At 32.1% G+C, this 27,019-nt stretch overlaps 1 protein-coding gene across 1 annotated transcript in view; it reads left to right on the top strand.

The window, feature by feature from the left end:
• The window catches only part of LOC145333207 (uncharacterized), a 115,675-nt gene that overhangs the window by 53,746 nt on the left and 34,910 nt on the right, over nt 1–27,019 (top strand). Inside the window, exons 16-21 of the mRNA XM_080178353.1 lie at nt 1,562–1,631; nt 2,206–2,259; nt 12,669–12,759; nt 13,199–13,256; nt 20,912–20,978; nt 25,898–25,980. Of these exons, the coding sequence (XP_080034479.1) occupies nt 1,562–1,631; nt 2,206–2,259; nt 12,669–12,759; nt 13,199–13,256; nt 20,912–20,978; nt 25,898–25,980 (423 nt within the window). The remainder of the gene's footprint in view (nt 1–1,561; nt 1,632–2,205; nt 2,260–12,668; nt 12,760–13,198; nt 13,257–20,911; nt 20,979–25,897; nt 25,981–27,019) is intronic.

The raw sequence follows: 27,019 nt of genomic DNA, 5'->3' as shown, positions 1-27,019 counted from the left end.
GCCAGGTTTCCTATCCATTATCCCTGGACGAAACCCGCTACTTCGTTTTCTCTCCATGGCCAAGAAAAGTTAGACAAAATTGACAGCCATTCTTTTTCTTATCGATTTTTAAGCTCAGAACTTGCTGGCAATTATCTTTGCACGCTACTGACTGATTATTGTACTAAAATATTGCAATCCCGCCTGGATGCAATTATTTGTTCACCCCCCCCCCCCCCCCCCCCCAAAGAATGCATTTTAACGGTGCCTTAGGATATTTCTAAATGAGTAAAAATTGACAAATTTTTACCAAATTGATGCCAATGTCCCAAAATCAATCATTAAACTGCATTTGAGGATTTTTATAATCTAAATTTGTCTTTGAACACTTGTCTGGACTAGTTAGTTTTTTTTTTTAATATGTATAAGTATTTTATGACCCACATAACAAATAATAATAATAACAGTATTATCATACAGGTATTAAATATTCATATATGTACAAACAATAAAATTGGATATGAATAAAAATTAAGGACAGTTTAATCAAATAATAATTATGCACTGTGTCAAAAGACTAAACAATCTCGACATGCAGCAGTAAAATGAATTTATTATTAATTCTCTCTTACACTAAATTATCATTTTTTTTTAATAAAGTGAACCTTGTAGCGGGCTCAATTAACGATCCCCCCATTCCCTCCCTTTATCCCATCCTCTTCCCTCCCCTCCTACTGGTTTAACGAACTAACCAATGAATTACAGGGGAAATAGCAACCTAAATGGACGACAATACCTCCCCCCTGGTCTTATGCTGATATTATCTTGAGTAAACATTTTAGTTTGTAAAGAAATGAAAAACTTAAAAGAATTGTGAAATCTTTATTGACAATAATGACGGGGCACTTTTTTAGTACCACAGCTTCTCTGTAACTCTTTTCAACATATAGGGCCGGTCTGTCCATAAAGTAGCCCTTATCTTTAATTGTCCTATCATTTTAAAACTTTGCATGATAATTCCTATAACAGTTGGATGCATATAGAAACGCTGCAAGTCTATAATCGTTATCAGAAAGTCCTTACGTTGGTTCCACGACAAACGCAGGAGTCCCAAACGTCGGATGGACAAACGCAGGAGTGTTAAAATATTAATTTAAGTAAGTATTTCTATACAGGTTAGGCTAGGTTAAGATATGAATGTACAAATAAGCCCCACGCAGGGGTTAGGCATTTAAAAAACCTAAAATATGGTTTAAAATAGGTTAGGTTAGGTTAAGTGTCAACTCCTGTGTTTGTGACCAACCTGATTTGTAACTTTTTTACTTTATATTTGTGTTTATGACATATAAACAAATCTCTATAATTAAGTTAAAAAATGTAAGTATATCCTTTTGCCACAAAATTATGCATTGCTTTAGACATATAAATTAATAGACTGTTGATTAAGTTCTGAAACTCTATTGTTTATATTCATTTGTCCTATCGTCTGATCTTAGAGCTTTGCTTTTATGGAGGTTGTCATCCTTGCTTTTTATTAACACGCACAGTTCTGAAAATTGACTAAATAATAAAAATATTTTAGGATGTGAGAATAAAGATCCTTGGAGATACATCAGATATTTTGCCTAGCACTGCTCAACTTTTACAATCAGGTATTTAAATTAGTTTTTTTTATATACAATCTTACATCCTTATATAAATAACATGGCGTCAATCTTTGTATATGTGTTTATGTGACTTAAAATCTATTAGATTTACAGCTTCTCATAGGCCCCTAAAAAGTTTTATAATTTTGGAGTAAGATACCTTCACCCTCCCAAGAGAAATATCCTCTGTAAAAATACCCCATTCCTCATTTTTTCGTTTTTCTTTTAAACCTAATAAGGAAGTTGGATAGTTGACTCACCCCATTTCACTCAAGAGCCCCTTAAAGGGCTCTAGGGGCTGGCTAGTTTATTCTATTTTTAACTTGCATACAGTCATACATACTGAAATATCCTCATAAATATAGACAGACAATCATACAAATTACATATAGCATTACATACAGATAGACAGAGAGACAGAGATTATAAATCAACCACACTTACATAATAATACATATATACCTAAAAAATAGACATATACAGAAACTGGCAAATATTCAGACAGACGTACAGTAAAAACTAATGGTCACAAAAACAACTTAAAACATATTCAAATTTTAAATTAAAATATATTTTTTAGGAGAATGGCATTCAGCTAGTGAAGAAAAGAAAAAGAACTCTTTTATTCCTCAAGGTATGTTTTGTTTCCAAGTATGGCTTCGAAACCGATTAATATTCGGTGGATTAGAACCGGTTCAAAGCCATACTGAAAAATCATGTATCGTATTGTATTATATCCAGTTTTCTACAAATATAAAAATGTCTAATCATGAAATCTAAACCATTTTTAGCCCTTGCCTTCGGCATCTCGGGGATAATAAAACTAGTCTTTCTCTTATAATTGTACATTTGTATCTGTGGAAAGCTGTTTATAACATGATGTGATAAATAACTGTTATTTTCATGGACATAAATAATATTGTCTTTGTTTCATTCACGAGTAACAGCATTGTCATATTCAGTGATTCATTGACATTACCCACTGATACCTTGAATTTTAGCATATCCTTTTAGCACAATTTAATTGATGCGCTATTATTAGAACAATAACAAGAACGTCAACATCCATAAAAAGCTAAGCAAAAAAGTCATAGATGGAAAGCCGGACAAGGCGGTTAAAAAAGTATAGGTAATCTCCACAAAAAAATCATTAGTCCATCTTGAATAGCAGCTAAGAAATTAACATTTCCTACGAACTGACGGATGGACAGATAAAGTAAATTAAAGAGTAGGTTCACTAATAAAAAATATAAAATTCCTAAAATTAAGAGGAGTAGAATAAAATTGAGAATTGTAAAAGTTACATTTGGAAGAATTTTATACATAGAAACACTAATACAATGTAATATAAAATTTGATTTAGCAACATAAATAACATGTTCAACAGAAAATAAATTTAAAAAAGAAAATTTTTAATGAAACTACTCCAGTATAAGGCATTGTTCAGTATAAGACTCTTAGATTAAACTGGCTGCTATGTATGATAATCGTCTGATTTTTTTTGTGTGTAGAATTCCAAATACATGGGGAAGGTTGATTTTTTACTTAATTTATTTTGTACTTATACCTGTGTCTTTAATGACTAATGGCTTTTTATTTCATTGGGCGTTTTTTAGTACTTTAGGGAAGGTTAGGTTAAGTTATATTGGGTACTGAGTAGTCCCACAGGGTAAAGGCAGCCCGAATGGGTTGGACACAAGAAAAAAATATATTTTTTTTATTTACAATTTATTTTAAAAATAAGGAGAGGTTGGATTCAGTGCTCGACGGGTACTTTGAGGAAAAGGCACCGAATTATTATGGTTTCAAACAAGTCAATTTTGTTAAACTGTTATTTTGTTGAAACATTTCAACTGGAGGCTAAATTTATTTTAATTATGAAACTCATTTATCAAAATGTGTTTTAATTTTGGAAGAATATCTTTCAAACCATAGATACAGGGGAAGAGCAACAGCAAATGGAATAACCCCCACTCCCATAATATAATTGTAAATTAATTCTTGTTATAATAGAATGAGTTGCAGAATCATTTATCTATCATTATCTTCGTCTAATTAATTGTTATTCAAGTAAGCAAAGAGTGATTTAAAATTGCTTGAAAAAGTACTTCTCAAAATACATTGTTTATAGTTAGACTCTTCAATAATTATCTAGACTCTACAGTATATGCACAGTCTAATGAAAATGACTTAACTAATACTGTAACCTTTGCTTGTTTCAATTAAATAAATTATTTTTTTCTTCATCCTATATGAAAACAATCGTCTTTGCCATTATTAAATCTGTTAATTTGAAATAATTTAGATTATTTTCGCTTTCATGGGTCAGAGGAAAAGAGTCATAAAATATCCAACTGTGTAGATTTAAGTTTCAATTATCTTAATATTTTAACTAAGTTTTTATACATTTCATGAAAATAGTGTCCTTTTATAAGATAGAACCTTAACTAGAATAGTTTGTAAGCGATCAAATACAATTATGTTAGGATATCCAGAATATCATTGAATCCCAGTTAGATCATTGTTAGAAAACACTGTTTCAATCCATTCGTAGTTGAAACATATTAATTTATTCTTATTTTGGAAACCCCTGTCTTAAACAGATACAATAGATACACTCGTATGTTTGGACACCCAGTTAGAATCCTACTTGAGACATATCATATACTCTGTTTGGAAAACCTAACTATACTATGAATACATTTTTGTTTGAACAACCTAACTAGACCAAATATAATATTATTTTTGGACATTCAAAAGAATGCAAGTTCGAACACTTTTATTTGATTTTTGGGACAACCTATTTAAAATTAGGACCATTTTTATTATACTATTACTCATGTCTTACCCCTAACAAAACAATTATAATCGTATGCTCAAAATGGGATACCCTGTTAGAATCCCAAATAAAACAAAATTTATGTAGACACCCTGTTTGACTTCTGGCAGAACTATTTTCAATATTTCGATGGGACACCCTTTTTTAACCCAAACCAGAGCAGATACAATATTGTGTTTGGACACCCATTCATTTAATGTTTGCTGAGAGCTTAAAGATATCAAGAAATTTTGTAGACACCCTGTTTGAGTCCTGGCTGAACTTTTTTTTTTGATATTTTGGTGGGACACCCAGTTAGAATCCTAGCTGGAACACATTCATTTAATTGGTCTCATTACAATTTTCTTGGAATTCATTTATCAACCCAAAGTTCTATACAGAATATAAAGGAATACAAGAATTATTATGTCCAAAAATATACAAAGTAGTTATAAAAAAAATAAACTCAAAAAAAAAGGATGATAACATCCATAAAAGCAAAGCTATGAAACGTTAGGACAAACGAACATTAAAACTTGTATCAGAACTGTGTTAGAACTGATTAATTAGAATATAAATGTATAAAAGTCGAACGAAACAAAATTGTAAGAAAATCTGATGAAAAACTGCTTAAAACAGGATATTGTTTAAGGACATACTTACATTTTTAGGACTTGATTATTGAGATGATTCGCTTATAACAATGTACTTTGTTGTCCTAGAAATCATTATTCCAAAATTCAGACAAATCGGATAATTTTGTCACATAAAAATTGGATGTTAAAAAAGTTGCTTTGCTTTCATACTCGTACCTAACTCCTATATAAATCATCATGTAAAGTTTGAAATTGATAGGACAATTCTAACATGCTTAGATTAACGAAAAGACCTATCCGTTACGTACGGACCAACCTTATTATAGCAAAGCTTCGCTTTTAAAAATAAATATAATTTTGGCATTGTAACTGAAGATAGGTCCCTCGACAAAAGATATATATATATGAGTTTTTGATAAAATTAAAGGAGAAATAGGGTGGATCAATTTTATTATTGAATGCCATATCCATTTATATTATTGGTAATATTCTTATTCTTTTATTCATGAACACTACATTCCATTGCAAAAAACGCGATATTCAGTTTGTTTAAATATTCAATTAATTAGGTTTTTTCAAGAATATCAAGCGTGGGAAAATTTTTAGAATGTGGGAACCATTTATTTTGATTTAAATGGTACATATGATTTTCATTTAATTTCATTTTTAGGACCCGTGGGAACTTTTTTTAACGTGAGAACCATTTAATTTTCATTGAATTTCATTTTTTGGAAGTGTGGGAAAAAATGGGAGAAAAAATATGTTTTAGTATAAAGAAATGTTCTATCATTTTCAAACCTTTTTCATTCAATAGATCATACTGACTTTGAAAAAACTGTCAGACCGATTTTTGAAATTCAATATGTGAAAAAAGATATTCAAGTTTTAATTTTTTGTTTTGAAAATTATTTTACATGTATTGACGCCATCTTGGATTATGATAATTTTTTTTTGTTAGAAGATTTTTTTTCTAAAATATTTTTAAAAAAATAACTTTTTACAATATAAAATCTTTGAACTTAAATTGACCAATAATTCAAAGATTTTTTCTCTTTGATTTGGAAGATTTTTTATGATTTTTATTTTTAATGTCAAATAAAAACACAACAGTGAAAAAAATGAAAATTAAATGAAAAAACGTTTTATGATTTTATTCAAGAAATTATTTGCTAACATCACCTTTTTGTTGCAATAGAATGTTATTTAAGCAAACAAAATTTAGCATAAATGGATATTTAAATCCCTCGGTATTAAATGATGAGCTAACGCTCGATCATTTAATACCTTGGGATTTAAATATCCATTTATGCTAAATTTTGTTTGCTTAAATAACTCATTCTTCTAGTTTTATTTTCAAGATTAACAAGGATAACAACATCCAGAAAAGCAAAGAATGTAGAGTGTCAGAACTGAAATAACAAAATATAAACAAGAAGTTTAAACAAAATTGGAAGTACATTTTTTACAAAATAGCTAAAATACAGAATATGCTTAAGAAAATATAACAGTGTACCTTGTTAAAGAAACCAGTATGCCAAAAATCAGATGAATAGGATAATTGTATCAAATAATTTTTCTTAAAAAAAGGTTAAAAAAGTTTTTAATGGACTTACGGACATTCTGGTAACGATTATAGTTTTGCTGCACTTTCTAAATCGTATCTAACTACTTCAGGAATCACCATGCCAAGCTTAAAATCGATAGGGAAATTCTAACATGCCTAAATGAACAGAAAGAGATATTCGTTAAAGACTAACGAACGTACGGGCCTACCCTAGTTTAAGAAAAGCTTTACTGTCAAAAACGGTAATTTCAAGACGTGTCAATTAAATGCTTTGTTAATGTCTTACTAACAATAACTATCAATATAAAAAAAACAATATGTAGTTGTCGCAGCAATGTCTTGGCTTCTAAGAAGACACACAACTCAATGTCATATTAAATAATGACCTTTGTCTTAAGGTTCCAACTTTGTACGTATAGTAATGAGTTTCCTCTGTTATTAGACCATTTCTATGCTTGCTGTCACTTATATATAGGAAAGAATCTGATTCAAAGGCAAAAGATAAAATGACACATTAAAGTTTTAAGTAATTTTTTTTACATTTACTATATGTAAAACTAGCTGCTACGCCGTTAGAGGCCTCAAGGGGCACTTGAGGAGGAGGGAGTTGAATCCAAACACCCATTTTTTACGGGGTGGGGTAGTTTTTTTTTTAGGGGCGATTTCTCTTGGGATGGTGGTGATACCTTCCCCCAAAATAAATGTAAACCTTCCTAGGACCTATGGGAAGCTAATCTGTAAAGGAGAACCTGATCGGTTCAGCGGTTAGCGAGATCCTTCGGTACAAACATACAGACAAACACACAGACAGACAGACATCATGTTCCTTTATTATGAGGATTAAATTGTACGCTTTAACCTTGAACAAACTATATTTATATTCTAAATAAAAGTGAGATGGAATGTAACAATTAGATTTATCCATATTTTCTTCCATCTACCAGATATACAGGGAGGGAGAGGACATTGGGCTGTTTATTACGCTAGTCCCTAAATTTGTATAATGACATTTTTTTATTCGTTGGCTTAACAACTTAGGGGAATTTTGTTAAATTATGATTGTTTGGTTTATTAAGTTGAGTGTCCAAACATTTCAACCACTCATTGTAATTTACAGAATGGGTAATTTCTTGTATCATCATTGGGGATGTATATCAACTTATCGGCCAATGTCTTATCCCTTCAGATTCTTCCAGATGTATCAAATATACATATATCAATACACAATCTATGCTTATAAGGTGCTTAAAAAAATACTTTTATTTTTTTACATTTTACGTACGGTTTACTAATTTCGTTTGATCATAAAAACTTTTCGGGACCTATGAGAAGCTTCACTGTTGAAAAGAGCCTTATCGGTTCAGTGGTTAGCGGTATCTTCTGGTTCATACACAAAAACACATACACATCAAGTACTTTTTTTATTAAGTATTGAATTAATTTTAGCTTTCTAGTATACATTTGCTTTATTGATAGCAATCAAGGCATGATATAATTCAATTATTTATTATTGCCAGTAATTAATACAAAGTGTCTTAAAAGTCATTTTGCGCTCTTACTCTAAATTTGTATAAGTCCGTCATACTCTCAACCATTGCAATTTTCAGCGAATGGTACTAGTGACTAGCAGAAAAGTAGCCTAAAACCATCAAGGACCTATAAGAAGCTTCATTGTGAATGATAACCATGTAAGTTTATCGATTAGCGAGGTCCATCGCTACAGACAAAAAAACTTACTACTTTATATAATAGGATAAAAAGATTAAAAGCATATTTTTTCATACATCCTCTTTTTACCCAATTCTTGCCTTCCCCTCTTTATGATGATTATTACCTTTATAAAAGCATATCTTGGATTTTATAAGCAAAGAAAAGACTGTTTACGCAATACAACGAAAAAATCTGTTTATACATTTGATGACTTTTTAGTATACTTGATATGTAATTTCTGCAGTTTCTACGACGAACATATGGACCTCCACAGTATCTAAGCAGTCGACAATATACAGTCATTAGTCACTGAAGCCTCCAGAAAACATGGGACCTTTGTAGTCTTGACTATACAGTAACTACGCAATCTATATAGATAGTAGGGTTGGGCCGGATACTTATTTGGTCGGCTACCGGATATCCGTCTGATTTATAATGCCAGATTTCCAGTATCCAATTTGATATCCGGCAAATAAAGGATACCCAGCCGGATAACCGGACATTGAAGTAGCATAGTCTTCATAAATATTGGTTGCTATTTGCTGTTGACTGCCGGGTATGGCGGCTAAGCGCAGCCAAGTACAGCTGCCACCACCAAAAATCATGTTTTGAGATTTCTAACATAAAATTATCAAATAAATGAACATTGTTTGAAATAAAGAATTTCATCCAGCCATTTAAAATACAAAAAGTAGAGATTTTTGTAGTATATTTCATTATCTGGTAACCAGGCGGATATTGAAAATGACCGGATATCCCAAACCCAAAGATAGCGATATTTTTTTCAGTAATGATTTTTGACAATTATGACCAAAGCCATAAAGTAGAATTAAAATCAATTAAAAAAGTAGTTTGAAAATTCAGTTTTGACCTACACTATTCTTGTCTTCTAAATAACATTCTATTGCAACAAAAAGGTGATGATAGCAAATAATTTCTTGAATAAAATCATAAAACGTTTTTTCATTTAATTTTCATTTTTTTCACTGTTGTGTTTTCATTTGACATTAAAAATAAAAATCATAAAAAATCTTCCAAATCAAAGAGAAAAAATCTTTGAATTATTGGTCAATTTAAGTTCAAAGATTTTTTTTATTGTAAAAAGTTAATTTTTGTAAAATATTTTAGAAAAAAAATCTTCTAACTAAAAAAAATTATCATAATCCAAGATGGCGTCAATACATGAAAATAATATTTTCAAAACAAAAAATTAAAACTTGAATATCTTTTTTCACAGATTGAATTTCAAAAATCGGTCTGACAGTTTTTCCAAAGTCAGTATGATCTATCAAATGAAAAAGGTTTGAAACTGATAGAACATTTCTTTATACTAAAACATATTTTTTCTCCCGTTTTTTCCCACACTTGCAAAAAATGAAATTCAATGAAAATTAAATGGTTCTCACTTTAAAAAAATTTTCTCACGGGTCCTAAAAATGAAATTAAATGAAAAACATATGTACCATTTAAATGAAAATTAAATGGTTCCCACATTCTAAGAATTTTCCCACGCTTGACATTCTTGAAAAAACCTAATTAATTGAATATTTAAACAAACTGAATATCGCGTTTTTTGCAATGGAATGTCTTTTGTATGAAAAAATCTTGAGGGTGGCCTATAGTGTAGTGGTTAGCGCACTAGTACTACAATATGGTTGGGAGAAACATAGTTCAAATCCCTCTTTAGACTATGCACTTGGTTGACAAATGATGCGGCAATTTGTCAGACTGGTATCACGCAACCTTCCCTGAGATACCCTAAGGTTGTAAGGAGGGAGATTTTAAGAAAGTTAGGATTCTACATATCATGCTCCTTATTCACATGAGAGTTTCTTAATATGGAACACCTGCCAAAACTCTGGGCCAGGGTGATGTAATAATTCAGCAGCTTCCACGATAATTTCGGGTCAGCTTGTAATGTATCATAGAATACACTCCGCTGTGCGCGAAGATTACCAATCAATGATTGGCCATGGGATTCCTACCGTCAATCTCCATGTGCATCTGAATCCTAACATTAGATAATCTGGGCTACAAACTAACTAACATGAAAAATCTATTTTGAGTATTAATGTATGAGCACCTATAAAGGATAAGAATCATTAATGGAATAATATAATATTCATGTATCATAACAACAATAACAAATACAACCAAAGAAAATGACTTGGAGAACATATTTTAAGATAAGAATATTTTTCTTTACATAAAAGTAACAGGATGTCTGCCTGTCTCATGTATGATAGACGAAGAAAGTCCCTCAAAAATCAGCATGTGACGTCATAAAAACGAGAGATTATCCATCTCTTTTTAGGGGTTTCCTTTCCCACTCCTCCTCTCTTCCCCTAATTTTTATGACGTCATTTAGGGACTTTCTTCGTTTTCCATGTATTTAGCGAATGATCTTGGTAACCGCTGAACCGATGTGGTTCTTCTTACAGTGAAGCTTTTTATTGGTGCAGGAAAGGTTTAATTCTATTTTGGGGTAAGGTTCCTTACCTAAATAAATTGGCTCAAAAAGTATGCCTATATGAGAGTAAGAAGGTGTCGATATGTTTGTTTTCTGTAAGAAAGATCTCGCTAACCGCTACACTAATCTGACTCTCCTTTACAGGAAAGTTTGTTAAAATTAAGCATTATACTTAATACTAGCGGCTACGCCCCTAGAGGCCTTTAGGGGCACTTGAGAAGAGGAGAGGGGAATTTGATAACCCAATTTCTTATTTTAGATTTTAAAAGAAAAAGTTGAAAATTTTTTTTTTTAGGGGGGGGGGGAATTTTCATTTTTAGGGGGGATGGGGGTGTCCCACTCCCCAAGAAAATAGTTATAAACCTTCCTGGGATCTATGAGAAGCTACCCTGTTAAGGAGAACCCGATCGGTTCAGTGGTTAGCGAGATCCTTCGGTACAAACACACAAACACAGGGACACACATCTTGTTACTTGATTATAAGGATAAGTTTTAATGAAAATTAAACTAAAAATAAGAATCTAAAATTTATATTCATTAAAAAAAGTACAAATCAACACAAAAAATTCCTCTTTTTGTACTTATTCTATGACCAACAATATGTCAGAAAAAATGTATAATAACATTATACATCAGACAAATCATTATAAGGAATATATCATTTTTTTATATGTACATTTTTGGAGTCCATCTACTATATACTTAGGTGGTGACCGTTTTATAGTTTGTCAAAGATTTGTTAAGGCAACACAAGTTTTTGGGCCATGGAGGGGATAGGAAAACAATTACCCCCCCCCCCCTTATATTTTTTTTCTAAGAAATGGAAGGGAGGATATTCATATAAAAGTATATAACTTAGTTTATACAAAATAAACATAAAAATATGCTAATGATTTTGATTTATAAAAAAAATCTTAATTTTATAATTTGATATGGACAATATTAATAATTGTTCTTGTTAGTGTAATAATTATTGTATATTCCCTGAATTAAAAGAAAAATAATAATGGGTTTATTCCCAGGGATCTAAAGGGGAAAGACATTGGACGATAAATTATTGTACATCTCCAATGATAATACACAAAATTATTCCTTCTGTAGATTACAATTAGTGTTTAAATTACTCAACCTAATGAAACAACTAATCAAAATTCACTGAAGTACCCAAAGTTATTCAGCCAACGAATAAGAAAACGTTATTATAAAACTTTGGGAACTAGTGCAATAACTTACCCATTATACCCTGGTTTATTCCAATGGAGGGGAAGGACAATGACACTTCTATATATATATACTAGCGGCTACGCCCCTAGAGGCCTCTAGGGGCACTTGAGGAGGGGGGAGTCGAATTTGATAACTCAATGTCTTATTTTAGATTTAAAAGAAAAAGTAAAAATTTTTTTGGGGGGAATGTAATTATTTTTTTTTGGGGGGGGGATTTTTCATTTTTTGGGGGGTTGGGGGTGTCCCACCCCCCAAGAAAATAGTTATAAACCATCGTAGGACCTATTAAAAAGCTACCCTGTTAAGGAGAACCCGATCGGTTCAAACGAGACAGGGTACAGATAGCGAGATCATTCGGTACAAACAGACACAAAAACAGACAGACATCCTGTTACTTATACTGTTAGTATAAAGGATTTATCCTATCCATTATCCCTGCGTTTTTCCTGGTCAATAATAGTTTTTCTCTAAATAAATCTCACTGTGAGATCCTTTGGTGCAAACAGACACACAAACACATAGACAAACAGACATCCTGTTACTTTAAGGATTTATCCTATCCATTATCTCTGCGTTTTTCCTGGTCAATAATAGTTTTTCTCTAAATAAATCCGCAAACTTAGATTTTTAAAAATCTTCTTATGTTTATGTTTTTTTTCAGATGTTGTAGCCAGTGGTGGAGTCATCCTGAAGGTTTTAAACCTGAACCTTTGGGGTCTTGGCTGGCCTCTTGGTGAAGATAAGGACCCAAGGTAAGCTTCATAACCCTAGACTATCGTCTAACTTACAGACAAAGATCATAAAATCAAGGGGGTGGATGTGTGTAGTACGTTTGTCGTCGTAATTGTAAACTTTACAGGCAAGATTTGGTTTAGTGATAAACTAAAATAGACTTCGGTGAGTATCCCGGTTTAGGCAAACTCGATATATGAAATATATGATATATTACATGTTAATAGAAGGAAAAGAACTTGTAAGTGTTGTTTGATAATTATTGTAGATACTATACAACTTAAACATGTCTATGATTAAATATAGCGGTCTGACTGTTCTTTGGTCAAAGATTTGTAAAAAAATCTCACTTTAAAAACTTAGTTACAACCGATAAGCTTCCCTCCCCCTCCCGACAGTTTTACAAACATCTCAATACTTTAATCAATACAAAATTTAATGTTTCAATTTTTATTTTAGGGTGCTAGCGCTGAGAGAGGAGTTATTAGATGGGAAATATGATATTGTCATGTTACAGGTTTCTTTTCATTTTATGTTTTCTTCTTGTTAACCGCTGAACCGATATGGTTATCCTTTACAATAAAGCTTTTATAGGTACTAAAATGGCTTAGGCTATATTATTTTTTGTAAATAGGTCTTAGTATGGTTTTATTCTATTTTTCTACACTTTAATATCCTTCGAAAATAGAGCCCATAGATGCTATGAGCACACAGCTGCTAGTTCTTTAAAGCATACTTGTGGTTTTGCCCCTTGCCTCTAAGAGCTTCGCTCCATAGAGGAGAAATAAAAGAATTTTACACCACATGTTACGCCATAGTTGTTAAATAAAGGAGTCGGATATTTTTAAAGGAGGCCCTAGGAGAGGGGGTGGGGTTGAGTGTCCCATAGGCAATGAATTGCCCATTGCCCAAAATAACTTCTGCATTTACAAATTTCTATATCTTTATTACTTTTTTCTTTACTTTTGGTATTTTTTTACACTTTTTATCTAATGGTTTAAATTATTCTTGTTTTATTTGATTGCGGAAATATTAACTGCTATAATAACAACTATAATAATCATAATGTATGTACATGGTCAAGTATTCGTAAGTATAAATAAATTCTCCTATTAAGTATTATTTGACCCGCGACCGTGGCTCAACACGTAGCGTATCCGCTCGTCGTCGGGAAGGTAATAGGTTCGAATCTCGGTCCGACACCGCGTCATAACTAAAGACGTTAAAAATGGTTCCTACTGCTGCTATGTCAGGTGCGGGACATAAATAGTTAGAGTAGGGGAAATGCCTTGGCCCCAAAACAGGCGCAACTCACTACCATGCACAGTTAGGACTTCTCAGACAAAGGTCGTGCAATCAAAGGGTTGGTTGTCTGATGGCAAATGGACGCTTTATACTGCAATCATAGGGCTTAGGGCTGACAACCCTATCCCATATCCATAAGCCACATTGTTACAGAAACACTGACGAATTGTCAGCGGCCTATGCTCCCCCCTGTGGAGTGAAAAGGGCTTGTTACTGTTACTGTTATTAAGTACAGAAGTAAGGGTTTTTGGTTGTCCATTAAGATCTCGCTAACCACTAAACCGATTAGATTTATGGAAGCTTCATATTGGTCTTGGGATGGTTTTGAGCTATTTTATTTATATTGATGGTTTGTGACTATTTTACTGTCAACACCTTACATTGGAATAAAGAATATATAAAACTTATTTTTTGTAAAAGAATATTGACTAGCATTGACCTAATGTGGCCTTTAACCCTGTCGGGCACTATATCTATGGCTTCTTCTAGCCTTTACTAAGCCTAACCTTTCCTCAAAAAAGTATCCAAAACATATTTTTAAAACAGTTTTAGGTTTAAGGGCATATTGTGACAGGGGAATTTATCGTCGATTTAGGTTACTAATTAAGTCCTCAGATATTGGTCAATATATTCTTCAATGGTCAGGAAAGTTAAAGGGGGGGGGGGTTTCATTATCATATTAATCAGTTTAGAGAACAATTTTATTAGGGTATGCGAGAATCTCTTACTATATCCATTTCTGTTCTACTCAGAGAGACAGAGAGGGAACAATGGGCTGTTTTTTACACTAGTCCCCAAAGTTTTATAATAACGGTTTCTTATTTGTTGACTTTGGGGACTTTTGTGAATTTTGATTGGTTGATACATTACGTTTAATTGATCAAACGTTTCAACCTTTAATTTTAATCTACAGAAGTGGCAATTTAGTGTATCATCATAGGGGATGTACATCAATTAATCCGCCATTGTCTTATTCCTTTAGATCCCGCGTTCTACCATTTGTTTATATGAATACAGATGACTATTTGTGCTGAGTATATTAATAATGTTGTTTATGCTAGATTTGACACATACTACTCCAATATACAGTTTCCCTTTACCAACTAGTGGACCGTAACCCTCCCACCCCAAAAAAAGTTCTCTAAATTTGACTCAGATTTTGACTTTTTACTATCTAAAAAAATAACATAATTGATATTTTAAAAAGGGAAAATTAGGCGTATATTATCCTGATGTGACGTCATAATTTCCAACCCCCCTTCCCTTCTCCTATACCGAAATTTATGACGTCACAACAGGACAGTATAGGCTTTGTCGATTTTGTCCTATAGGGGTCCTTATTTAACTTGACCTAACTCTTAAAAAAAACATCAAAAATACAAATGATGTTTAAGTTTTTAGGTGGGGTAGAGGGGTGGGGTGGGTTATGTTTGGTTCGTTGTCGGTTACTGGGAAACTGATAAATATATTGTACACTAAATAACACACAAACATGCATTACCATGCACAGAAAAATATAAAAAAAACAAGTACGACTTTACCAAACATTATTACCAAAATGTATACAAATAGTTATGATCAGGAAATTTTTGAGGAAGCTTGCTTGGCATCTAGAGGCTCTGTATTCAAAGGGGTAGGGAATTTAAATGAGCTACAGTATATATTTCTAATTTACAGCGGCGTGCGGTGAGGCGATGTAGACGGTGTCAACACCCCACAGGTCTCCTTAACAAAACCTTAGATTAAAAAAAATCTCCAAAGAAACGAACAACGGGGCCTTCAAATAGGGCACAGTGGTGGTCAGAATCCGTTGGAGATTAAATCTTAGCTGCTCCTTCATGCCAGATATTGCAATTTGAAGTTTTGTGGTAAAAATGCCTAAAATTACAAGAATTCCAAGGATATATGCATACATTTTTGATCAAATAAAAAGGTGAATTTAAAATTTGAGGAGTTTAGATGTCTCTGTATATGTAAACTACACAGTTCCTCCCCATTCAGAAAATTTTAAAACTTTTAAGAAATTATTTTAACAAGAGTAATGAAAAAGGTACAATGTCCTGTCCAGTTTATAACTTTAAGCTAGAGGCTGTTACCCTGGTACAGTAGGAAAAATCCTCAGTTCAAGTTTACATATAGCTAAAGTTAATTCTTAAAATACTCACAACCTCCTCCCCCTCCCCCCTACAACCCCACCACTTACAGCCCACAAATTTAAGGAGGGAGGGGGTGGGGGGGGCAAAGTAATAGTATTATGTTTTACTCAAAACTACTTGAAGTATTGTGAAAAAAAGGACCTAGGAAATCTTCCGCATATCCTCCTAGAATCAATTATATGAAAGAAGTGTTACAACAATCTTGTGAAATTTTATTTAAAGATTTAATAAATTAAATTATTTTTTTGAAAAATAAGTTATTTTTATAGTTTTTTATAAAAAAAATTTAATCGGTTAATTTAGGAAAAATCCGCCTTAAGATGTAAAATGTCGTCTTTTTATAGAGAAAACTTATTCTAATCCGCCATAAGTGTCACCATTCTTTTTTATATAAATATTTCTATATTCTTATTATAGGAAAAAATGGTTAAATTTTATTTTGACCGTGCGTTAAAAGAATGTTTTATGTTTGTGATTGGTTTTAGTTTGATTTGTGGCCATAATAGTATTAGAATTTTGGCAACATTGACCCAATAAAATGATTCTTTTGATTGTATTGATTAATGCTTACTACACTTTTTCATAAAAGCGTTTGGGGAAAACTTAAGTAAAATTTTATTAGTTTTTGATGCTATTTAGGGTATTTTAGATCTAAAAACAATAAAATTGAGTATTTACAATATTTTCCTCTAAAGCACCTATACAAAAACGTTTGTAAGCCCATACTACAAGTGTCTGCATACAATAGAAGTTAAGAATAATAAAGGAATACTATTTAAAAGGGTTTTAAAATACTTAAGCCTTAAATTACAAAATAACACATGGGAAATATTTAAAGGGTGATGTTGATGTCAAATAATTATTGTTAACTGCTGCAAAATTTTCAAGTTAAGAATATGGGTTATTATTGTTTAAGCCTTGGATTTGTTTTCATAGTGTTCTTCGTTTAAAACTTATTAAATCTATTGTGAAATAAAAAAAAAAACGAGTGTTAATGTATAATGTGTTTTGTAGATTTTGTTTAGTTGAAAACTTAATCGCAGTAAAAGAAATAATAGAAGATTAAAGTTTTAAATGTTTTTAAAATTATATTGAAAATTTTGATCTTCAAAATTAAAAATCTCTTCTAAGGCGGTATAGATCAAAAAATATCTAAAGCTTTTTTCAGATGGCGGAAAATTGTCTAAATGTGTCAATTAAATTTTTTGTTTAAAAAAAACATACAAAAAAGCAAAATTTTAAAAATTCAACCTCATTTTAGAAATCTACATAAAAAATTTCTCAACCTTATTGTACAAACATACAAGCAGGGATAAGGGATAAGGGATTTGTAGAAGATTTCCTAGGTCCTTTATATGTAAGATTCTTAGGCCCAAAGTTTCTGGAAATATTGTTGACTACCCCCCATCTCCCCCCCCCCCCAAGAAATCTAATAGGAAGGGGGTGAAGGGGCAGAGTTCTTTAGATATCACTAAAGAAATATATAAGCTTTAGTACTTAAACTTTAGTAGGCATCAAAATCTCTTGCAAAAATTACTTTTACAAACATTACTGAATCCCCCCCCCCCCATCTGTTGGAAATAGTGACTAGTGGCATAGGTAAATAATATTGTGTATCATTTAGAAATTTCTAGAGATATTTCAACTTATATAGGCCAATATTTACTTTTATAAATATCTATTCCAACTACAACCCTCCCAATTTAGTACAATTATTTTTACTTATAAAAGAAATATTGTCAACCCATTGCTCCTTCCCCAAACATTGAATAAGTAATACATATAAATCAATTTGGAAATCTAGAAGCTTTATTCCAAAGTTTGCTCCTCATTACTTTAGTGGTTCCTGAGTATAACACAGGTGGTGAGATTGTATGGAAGGTAGCTGTAGAGGGAGGGGAGGGCAAGCAATAATTTAATATTTTTCTATGGGGGTGGAGTGTGCAGCAATATAATTTTTCTGGTTGGAGTTGGTTGAAGTTGGGGAAAGGCCAGCAATATTTGTTCAAGTATGAAGTAATCATGGACTTACTAAAGTATTAATCCAAAAGCACACTATAACTTGAGGAATCTCCAAGTAAATCACAAGGGTATTGCTATACTCGCTTCTATTACATAATTTGAGGGGGGGGGGGAGGAAGGAGATTGTAAAGCAATATGGAGGGAAAGGGGGCTTAGGGGGGCTGGGGGGGTTCAGCAAAATTTGTAAAAGTTACTTTTGGCCAACCAAAGCATATCTCAAAGGTTTGCTTTGTTGCTATAATTCTAGCGGTCTCTGAGTTACACAACAGAGTAGTACCCTATCAACTGCAACCCTCCCCTCTTTCTCTCTTTACAAAATGTTATGTTTTTGATTTATGGGGGGAGGGGAAGAGGTCAGCAATATATGAAAAAGTGCTTTGGGTCCTACAACAATACAAATCCAAAAGCTTATATATATATATCTAATAGTCATTTAAAACACATTGGAATGATCTTTTGTCACCCCCCTTCCTCTCTCAATTAGGTTAGGAAGAAGGGAAGGGGGGGGGGAGAAGGTAGTCAACATAATTTGTACAAAGTTTTGGCCTAAAAACCTTACATAAAAATTTTTTGCACTATACTTAATTAGTTTTTGAGAAACACATAATAGTATCATTATGCTTCCCCCCCCTCTCCACAACAGTTTGGGGGGGGGGGGAGGGAGCAGAATTACTAAAAGTAACTTGGGCCATATGTAAACTTAAGGGTAATAGCCTTTAGGATAAAGTTGTAAATTGGAAAAACCTCCTTAAGCTTATAGTACCTTATTTATTACTCTTATTTAACCCATTAGTGCCGAGCGCCACTTTTATGGGCAGATCGAGCTGAAAGTTTCAGGGAAGCTTTATAATGGTCAAAACGAAATTCGTATTTTTTTGTTTTGCTCTAGTGGCATGCACAGGAAAGTTGCAAAAAAACCCGGTTCGGCTCGGCCATAAATACCAACCAGGCGTTATTACCCGTTTTGGGCGGTTTCCGCCGGCGTTAAAACCCAGTTTTGCTGTAAAAACCCGGTTATTTCGACCAAAAATCGAAAAATGTAAATTTTGAGCGCCAAAAGTGAGATGAACACTTTTTAGAACTTTGATACGATCCGAAATTGAAAACTACACAACTTCATGTAATCTATAGAGCTACAAGTATAATACGAAGCGATTTATTTCAAATTTAGTGTTTCGGCTATAGGTGCCGCCATTTTCGGGTAAAAAAACCCGTTGCTCAAAGTTTTAAAAGACACACACTACAAAAAAAGAACATATAAAATTTGGGTGTTACATATCAGAAAACAAGAATAAAACTATTGGGTGACACCTATAGAGATTACTAGGGTTATTAGGGTGGCTCAAACCCTTACTAATGACGTAAACTGTTATTTTTATTGGTTGAAAAGTTAAAACTGGGTAATAAAAACCAAAACCGAGCCGGGTTTTAAAACTGTCGGGTATTTATGGCCAAGCCGAACCGGGTCATAATAGGGCGTAAAAAAACGATAAAAATATCATATAAAAAATAATAATTTGAATAAAACGAATTCACAAATAGATGTACTTGTCAATAAACATTAGATTTCTCGAAAAAAATCAGCGACTTTACTATAAAAACAAAAAAGTTAGAAGGGGTATTTTGAATTTTCATGATTTTCAAATTTTGTTGAGCTATACCGGCAAACGGAAGTAAGCTAAACTGCCTGCTCCAGGGGGAAATGAAAGCCAGGGTAGTAGAGGGGGGATTCATACTGAGAATGATGCAATTATGAAGCCGGAAACCGTTTTTTTTCCATTTTTCGGAACCAGGTTTTAATGCCCGGTTTGGCACAATGGGTTAAGTTAAAAATATCATTTATAGTAGTAAAAATTGTTTTGAATGGGGATGTAGTGTGTAGTGTACATATGAAGAGATATCTAAACTCCTCAAATGTTAAATTCACCCTTTTTATTTCATGAATTAAGGTGTTCACTTATGCATATATCCTTGGAATCCATGTAATTTTAGGCATTTTTACCACAAAACTTCAAATTGCAATATCTGGCAAGAAGGAGCAGCTAATATTTAATCTCCAACGGATTCTGACCACCACTGTACCCTATTTGAAGGCCCCATTGTCCGTTTCTTTGGAGATTTTTTTTAATCTAAGGTTTTGTTAAGGAGACCTGTGACCCTCCTGAAAATTAAAATTATCCGCTTATGGTTTCACATCACATCCCTCTAGTGAATCGCTGTGCATGTCACTGTTTCTAAATTATAATATATTAACCAATATATCCTATAATCTAAAGTAGTAAGGATTGTTGTTTGATTGTCAAGATCTGACTTACCACTGAAACGTAACTATCATTGTGCAGTAAAGTACAAATTACTAGCTTTCAAATCTATCTAATAGAAAGTAGCTTGATGTCTGTTCGTCTGTCCGTCCGTCCCTTAAGATCTAGGTAACCACTGAACCGATTGGATTCTACTCTTTAGGGAATATAGCTACTGGTCTAGTGGTGGTTTTATGGCATTTTCTTGCTATTACCCCCAACCCCCCTCAAAAATAAAATTCTCCCCCATTTTTTTGGCAGTTAATTTAAAAGTAGTGGGCGCAGCACCAGAGGTACTTATTTTTTTTTAATGCCTCATGAGGTAAAGCCCCTAGAGGCTATGGACGAAGCCACGAGTAAGAATATATCATATTAATTTACTATTTTAGGAGCTATGGTACAGAGCCGATTATGAACTGTTGAAGTCAACAATGCCATACGTCACTGAATACGACAGTAAGTACATTCTCAAGTAGCGCAGCTACTCTATAACTAGAGTATATCTGCACGTTTATCTGTCTGTACTAGCGTGTCATGAAAAAATTAACTATCTGTCAATTTTTTTCACCTTATATTGTCTTTTGTTATGTTTGTTTATCTTTATATCTATCGATCTATCTATCTATTCATCCATCTATCTTTCTATCCATCTATCTACATTCTACAAATCCTTTTTTCAATATGACTGTAAGTATATTTTTTATAAGCGCAGCTACTCTATAACTAGAGCATCTTTTAACATTATACTTTTTTCATGTAAGTCCATTAAACTATTTAACTGTCTATCTATCTATTATGTATCTATATATCTATCTATATTCTACATATCACTTGAAAATAATTCTCTATAATATTTCCAACATGATGTGATAACTGAAACATAAAATATTTTAAAATGTAATAAAATATTCTTTGTTAGAAAATTGTAAAATATTTTGCAGCCTACTTTTGATTGGTTCAACATTGTTAAACACTAATATTTTGCTTTTTGGAGAAAAGACCCCTCCACTAAGATATATAAGTTGGAAAGAATTTTAATGTTAGAGGGAGATTTGAAATCTGCATCAAATTTTAAGGATTTTTTTTATAAAATTCGTTTATTGTATAATTCTTTATCTAAAAGCTGAAATACAATTTAAGTTAATTAATTTTGACATCTGTGATTGGTGGATTGAAAATTATCTGCGCTCTGATTGGAAAATCTTAAGTGTCGCACATCATTCAACCAATTAGAGCGCAGGTAGTTTCCAATCCACCTATATATTGGTCAAAATTTATGATCTTAAATTGTATTTCCGCTTTTAGATAAAGAATTATACAAAAAACGAATTTATAAAAAATCCTTAAAATTTGATGCAGATTTCAAATCTCCCTCTAATATTAAAATTCCTTCCAACTTATATATCCTACCCTCCCCCCTTACCCAAAGTTTAAAGGTAAAAGTAAAGCTTTACTCAGAGATATAGAGGGAAAATAGACTGTTTATTACACTAGTCCCCAAAGTTTAAAAAGACGTTTTCTTATTTTTTGGCATAATAACTTCAGAGACTTTTGAAGTTTTGATTGGTTGATTCATTAAGTGTTCAAACGTTTCAACCACCAATATTAATCCTGAAAAGGGGTAATTTTGTGTATCATCATTGGGGATGTACATTAAGAGATATAAGTTTTCCGGAATTGTAATGTAGGGAGTAGATTTGAAATCTGCATCAAATTTTAAGGATTTTTTATAAAATTCGTTTTTTGTATAATTCTTTATCTAAAAGCGGAAATACAATTTAAGTTAATTAATTTTGACATCTGTGATTGGTGGATTAAAAATTATCTGCGCTCTGATTGGAGAAGCTTAAGTGTTGCACATCATTCAACCAATTAGAGCGCAGGTAGTTTCGAATCCACCTATCCTATTGGTCAAAATTTACGAACTTAAATTGTATTTCCGCTTTTTGATAAAGAATTATACAAAAAAATGAATTTTATAAAAATCCTTAAAATTTGATGCAGATTTCAAATCTCCCTCTAACATTAAAATTCCTTCCAACTGATATATCCTACCCTCTCCCCTTACCCAAAGTTTAAAGGTAAAAGTAAAGCTTTACTCAGAGATATAGGAGAAAATAGACTGTTTATTACACTAGTCCCCAAAGTTTAAAAAGACGTTTTCTTATTAGTTGGCATAATAACTTTGGGGACTTTTAGAGTTTTGATTGGTTGATTCATTAAGTGTTCAAACGTTTCAACCACCAGTTTTAATCCTGAAAAGGGGTAATTTTGTGTATCATCATTGGGGATGTACATGTATATTTCTCGGCCATTGTCTTATCCCTTTAGTTCCCTGAGCTTTCCTTCATTTGATTTAGGGTTTGACTGATCATAAAATTTATAAACGTAGGCGATTTAAAATCGTCCTTTCGACGTCAAACCTTGCTGATTCATTTAACAGTTATCTAAAGAAAAACATTTTCCGTAGCACGTATACCAAATGATTTATAAGAATAAAAGGGTATAGTCCCTTTCGTGACAACGCCTCTTAAGAGACGTTTCGTCATATTTTTACAGTAGCTTTTAATAGGTTATTTTAGGTTAGGTGATTGCCCCGTAGGGTTAGGCCATTAACCCCTAAAGGCGCCAAGGGAAATCTACTGTGGAAATACGACGAAATGCTTCTTAAGATGCATTGTCACAAAGGGTACCCAATTTCAAAGTAAAGGATATTGCTGAAAAGATTACACACAAAATTTTAGATAAATTCCAATTTAGACTTTAAATATATAAAATAAGGGATATACATTCTTAAGATAAATTTATTGTAAATATATTTGCAAGGCTCCATTTAGAATGAAATTTTTAATATTAGAAAATATTGATAATTTATGTATAACTAGCGGTTACGACCTTAAAAGCCTCTAGGGGCACTTAAGGTAAAAGAGCGGAAAATGGAAACCCCCCCCCACATATTAAATTTGAGTTTTAAAAAGAAAATTAAAAGTTAATTCCAGCGGTTAGCAAGATCCTTCGCTTTTGACAAAAAAGCTTACTAATAGGATATTATATAATTTTCATAATTCGAATAATTTTCATATAAACTTTGCTTTTTAGTAATCATAATTTTGTTATCATATACTGTATACAAATATTTACCTTATAAATGTTTTTTATTGCTAAACTGCTTCTGAATACAATTTAACTTCTTTTATAATGTGTTTCACACCAGGCTACAATTAAATCAAGACAAATGTAAGTGCCGAACATGTATGGTGAAATTAGACATAAAACCATGATGATTCCAGGTAAAACAAAAATATTTCAGCGGGGTCTTTTTGAGAAAATCAGATTTGAAAATTTCAAATTCAATTTTCACCCCCTAGAAGTTGCCGCATAATCATGACAAGAAAAGCAAAGATTATAAATTTGAAATTTTAAACAACTTTGCTTTTATGAAGTCTTTCATAAAACCTCTCTATATATGATTTATTTAAGGCTGAATTTCCGTGACCTTAGCAAAGCAACTGATAAAAATGGCAATTAATTAACTCCCTTTAGGAGTGGTTTTATTAAAAACTTTATAAAAGCAAAGTTGTTAAAAATATTAAATAAATAATCTTTGCTTTTCTTGTCATGATTATGCGGCAACTCCCAGGGGGTGAAAATTGAACTTGAAATTTTTAAATCTTATTTTCTCAAAAAGATCCCGCTGAAATATTTTGGTTTTACCTGGAATCATCATGGTTATATGTCTAATTTCACCATACATAGGTCCCAGAGCTCGGCACTTACTTTTGTCTTGATTCAATTATAGCTTGGCGTGGTTTCCTTTTTCGGGATTAAATAGAGCTAAATGAAAGTTTCCCTCAAAGTGCTTCGTCGAGCACATAAATGCCCCTCCCTTAATTGAAATTAAATTGAAAAATGGGTATAGTGCAATTTTTTTGTTTTTTTCTTTTTTATTATAGGTCTGATATAAGGTTATGTTAGAGTAGGAGCTTTTTATAGTGCCTATAAAAAATGACATCATACTGGCCTACCATTGGTCAATTAAAATGTACATATACTGGCCTGCAATTGGTAATTTAGTATGTGTTTTAGCCTATCGTTGGTCATTTGTATAACGTTATTTTTAAAAGCGAAGCTTTTCTGTAACTAGGATCGGTCCGTCCGTACGTCCGTAACAGATAGCTTTTTTCGTTAATTTAGGAATGTTAGAATTGTCCTATCGATTTAAATTTTGCATGGTGATTCCTTCAATAGTTAGGTACGATTTAGAAAGCGTAGCAACTCTATAATCATCACCAAAATGTCCGTACGTCCATTTTAAACATGTTGATTTTTTTACTTTTTTTATTAACAAATTGTTATTTGATCTAATCATCCGATTGATCTGATTTTTGGTATATTTATTCCTGGGACAACAAAGTATAGTTTAATAAGCGAAGCAACTCTATAATCAAGTCCTAAAAATGTAAGTATGTCTATAAACATTATCCTTAATCAAGCAGTTTTTCAACAAATTTACTTACAATTTTGTTTTGCTATTATGATTATTCAGTTCTGACACTATACAAGTGTTAATGTCCGTTTGTCCTACCGTATCAGTGCTTCGCTTTTATGGATGTTGTCATCCTTGTTTTTATAGGTACTATAAAGAACTTCGATAGGGTAACCCACAGTATTACCACCCTCTCTTGATTTTTTTCTCCAAAATGAGGTTGGGGGGGTGTTTAGTGCTTGATTGTCACATTGTGGGAAAGCACCATTAAAATTTAATACTAAACCTTTGTCTACAATTTATTTGAGATTATCTTTTACAGTGACATTTAATATCCTTTTATTTTCAGCACAACTTTTGTTTATATTATGTTAGTATGTCTGTCTGACTGTTAACCTTAGTTTGGTATGAAAACATTATTAAACTCAATATCTACTTTTTTATGATAGCATATATGTTTATCTAAATCTATCTATCTAAAACTATTATGCATTAACAACTATCTTTAAATATGTCTAACAATTTCTCGATATCTATGAATCTATTTTTATCTGCATATTAATATACTTATTAAAAGAACTATCTTTATGTCTTTCTTTCAATTTGTATATCTATCTAAAACTAGCCAGGGAGGGGCAGGACATTGGGCTGTTTTTTACACAAGTCCCCAAAGTTTTATAAAATTACTTATTCGTTGGCCCAAAAACTTTGGGAATTTTAATTGGATTTTGATTGGTCGGTTCATGAAGTTACAAAATTTTGTGTATCATCATTTGAGATGTAAATAAATTTAGCGGCCATTGGCTTATCCCTTTAGATCCCTGCAAACTAGTTAACATTCTTTCAAATAATTTAATTATATCATTTTTACAAATCAATTTTTTTTCAGGTATAAATTCTGGATGTACCAGCTTCATCCTGCCCCTGGGATGTTCTGGTCTCACTGTCCTCTCAAGACATCCAATCCTAGATGTAAGTTTAATTTAAAATCGATAACGGGTATTTATTGCATCGTATTACAGACAGTTTTCCGTGGGTTTTGAAGCGAAAAATTATAATTTTATATAATTTATGGATTTTTATTTATTATTTGTGGAAAATTGTCCCAAATACAAATACAAATACGATTTTTCAGTATGGTTGAAAAACATTTCAAATCCAGCGGATATTAATCGTATTTGAGGCTATACTGAAATAATCATTCTAATTTTTTCTTAGGTGAAATACCATTTTTGTAGAATTATTCTTTTCTACATATTAATAATGATTCTATTTGAGGATATAAGGATAAAAAAGGTGGGCAATAAATTATTATTCTTATTATAAATTTAAACTCATATCAGTGTTTTAAAATGTTGTAGGGTTTTTTGTTTATGTGTTAAGATTTCTTTATCCACTGAACCGATTTAGTTTTTACATTTTCTAGGGAAGTTTTAAAGATGTTTTTTTTAGATTTAAGTGTGGAGAATTATTTTTCTACCCCCAACCCTTTAACTACAAAGCCTCTTAACAAGGGTCGTAGCTACTATTAGAGATTTAAGGTGGAAGGTCAAAAGACATTTTATAAAGCTTATTTGTAAAATACATTCAATAGAGCCAGAATTTTTCGAGATCTTTAGCTGCAAACATTACTTCTTGATATGATGGGATAAGTAAGTTACAAGATCCAAGATTTATAATTACTTGGATCTTACACCAGATTATCTTGTAACCTAATAAAGTAAAACTAGAAGCTGGCCAAAATAACGATCCCTCTTCCCCAACCACTTCCCGCCTACTGGATGAACGAACTGACCAATAAGTGGTGTCCATGTTAGCAATCTGAATTGACGACAATATTTCACCTGCCATAAAATCTACGCTTATTCTATATCCATTTATTTATTTTCTATTTTCCTGTCCCTGTATTTATGAGAATTATAGTAATCTTTTTGCAGATAATTGACAAGCAAATTGTATCGGTTATTATATGAGAATGGTTTGTACGAAGGGTTAAGGAACGGTAGCATGG

Source organism: Acartia tonsa, chromosome 12 (genome assembly GCF_053477335.1).
Source record: "Acartia tonsa isolate MP-2025a chromosome 12, ASM5347733v1, whole genome shotgun sequence".
NCBI classification, from domain to species: Eukaryota; Metazoa; Arthropoda; class Copepoda; order Calanoida; family Acartiidae; genus Acartia; species Acartia tonsa.
This window is presented reverse-complemented; position numbering and strand designations above follow the sequence as displayed.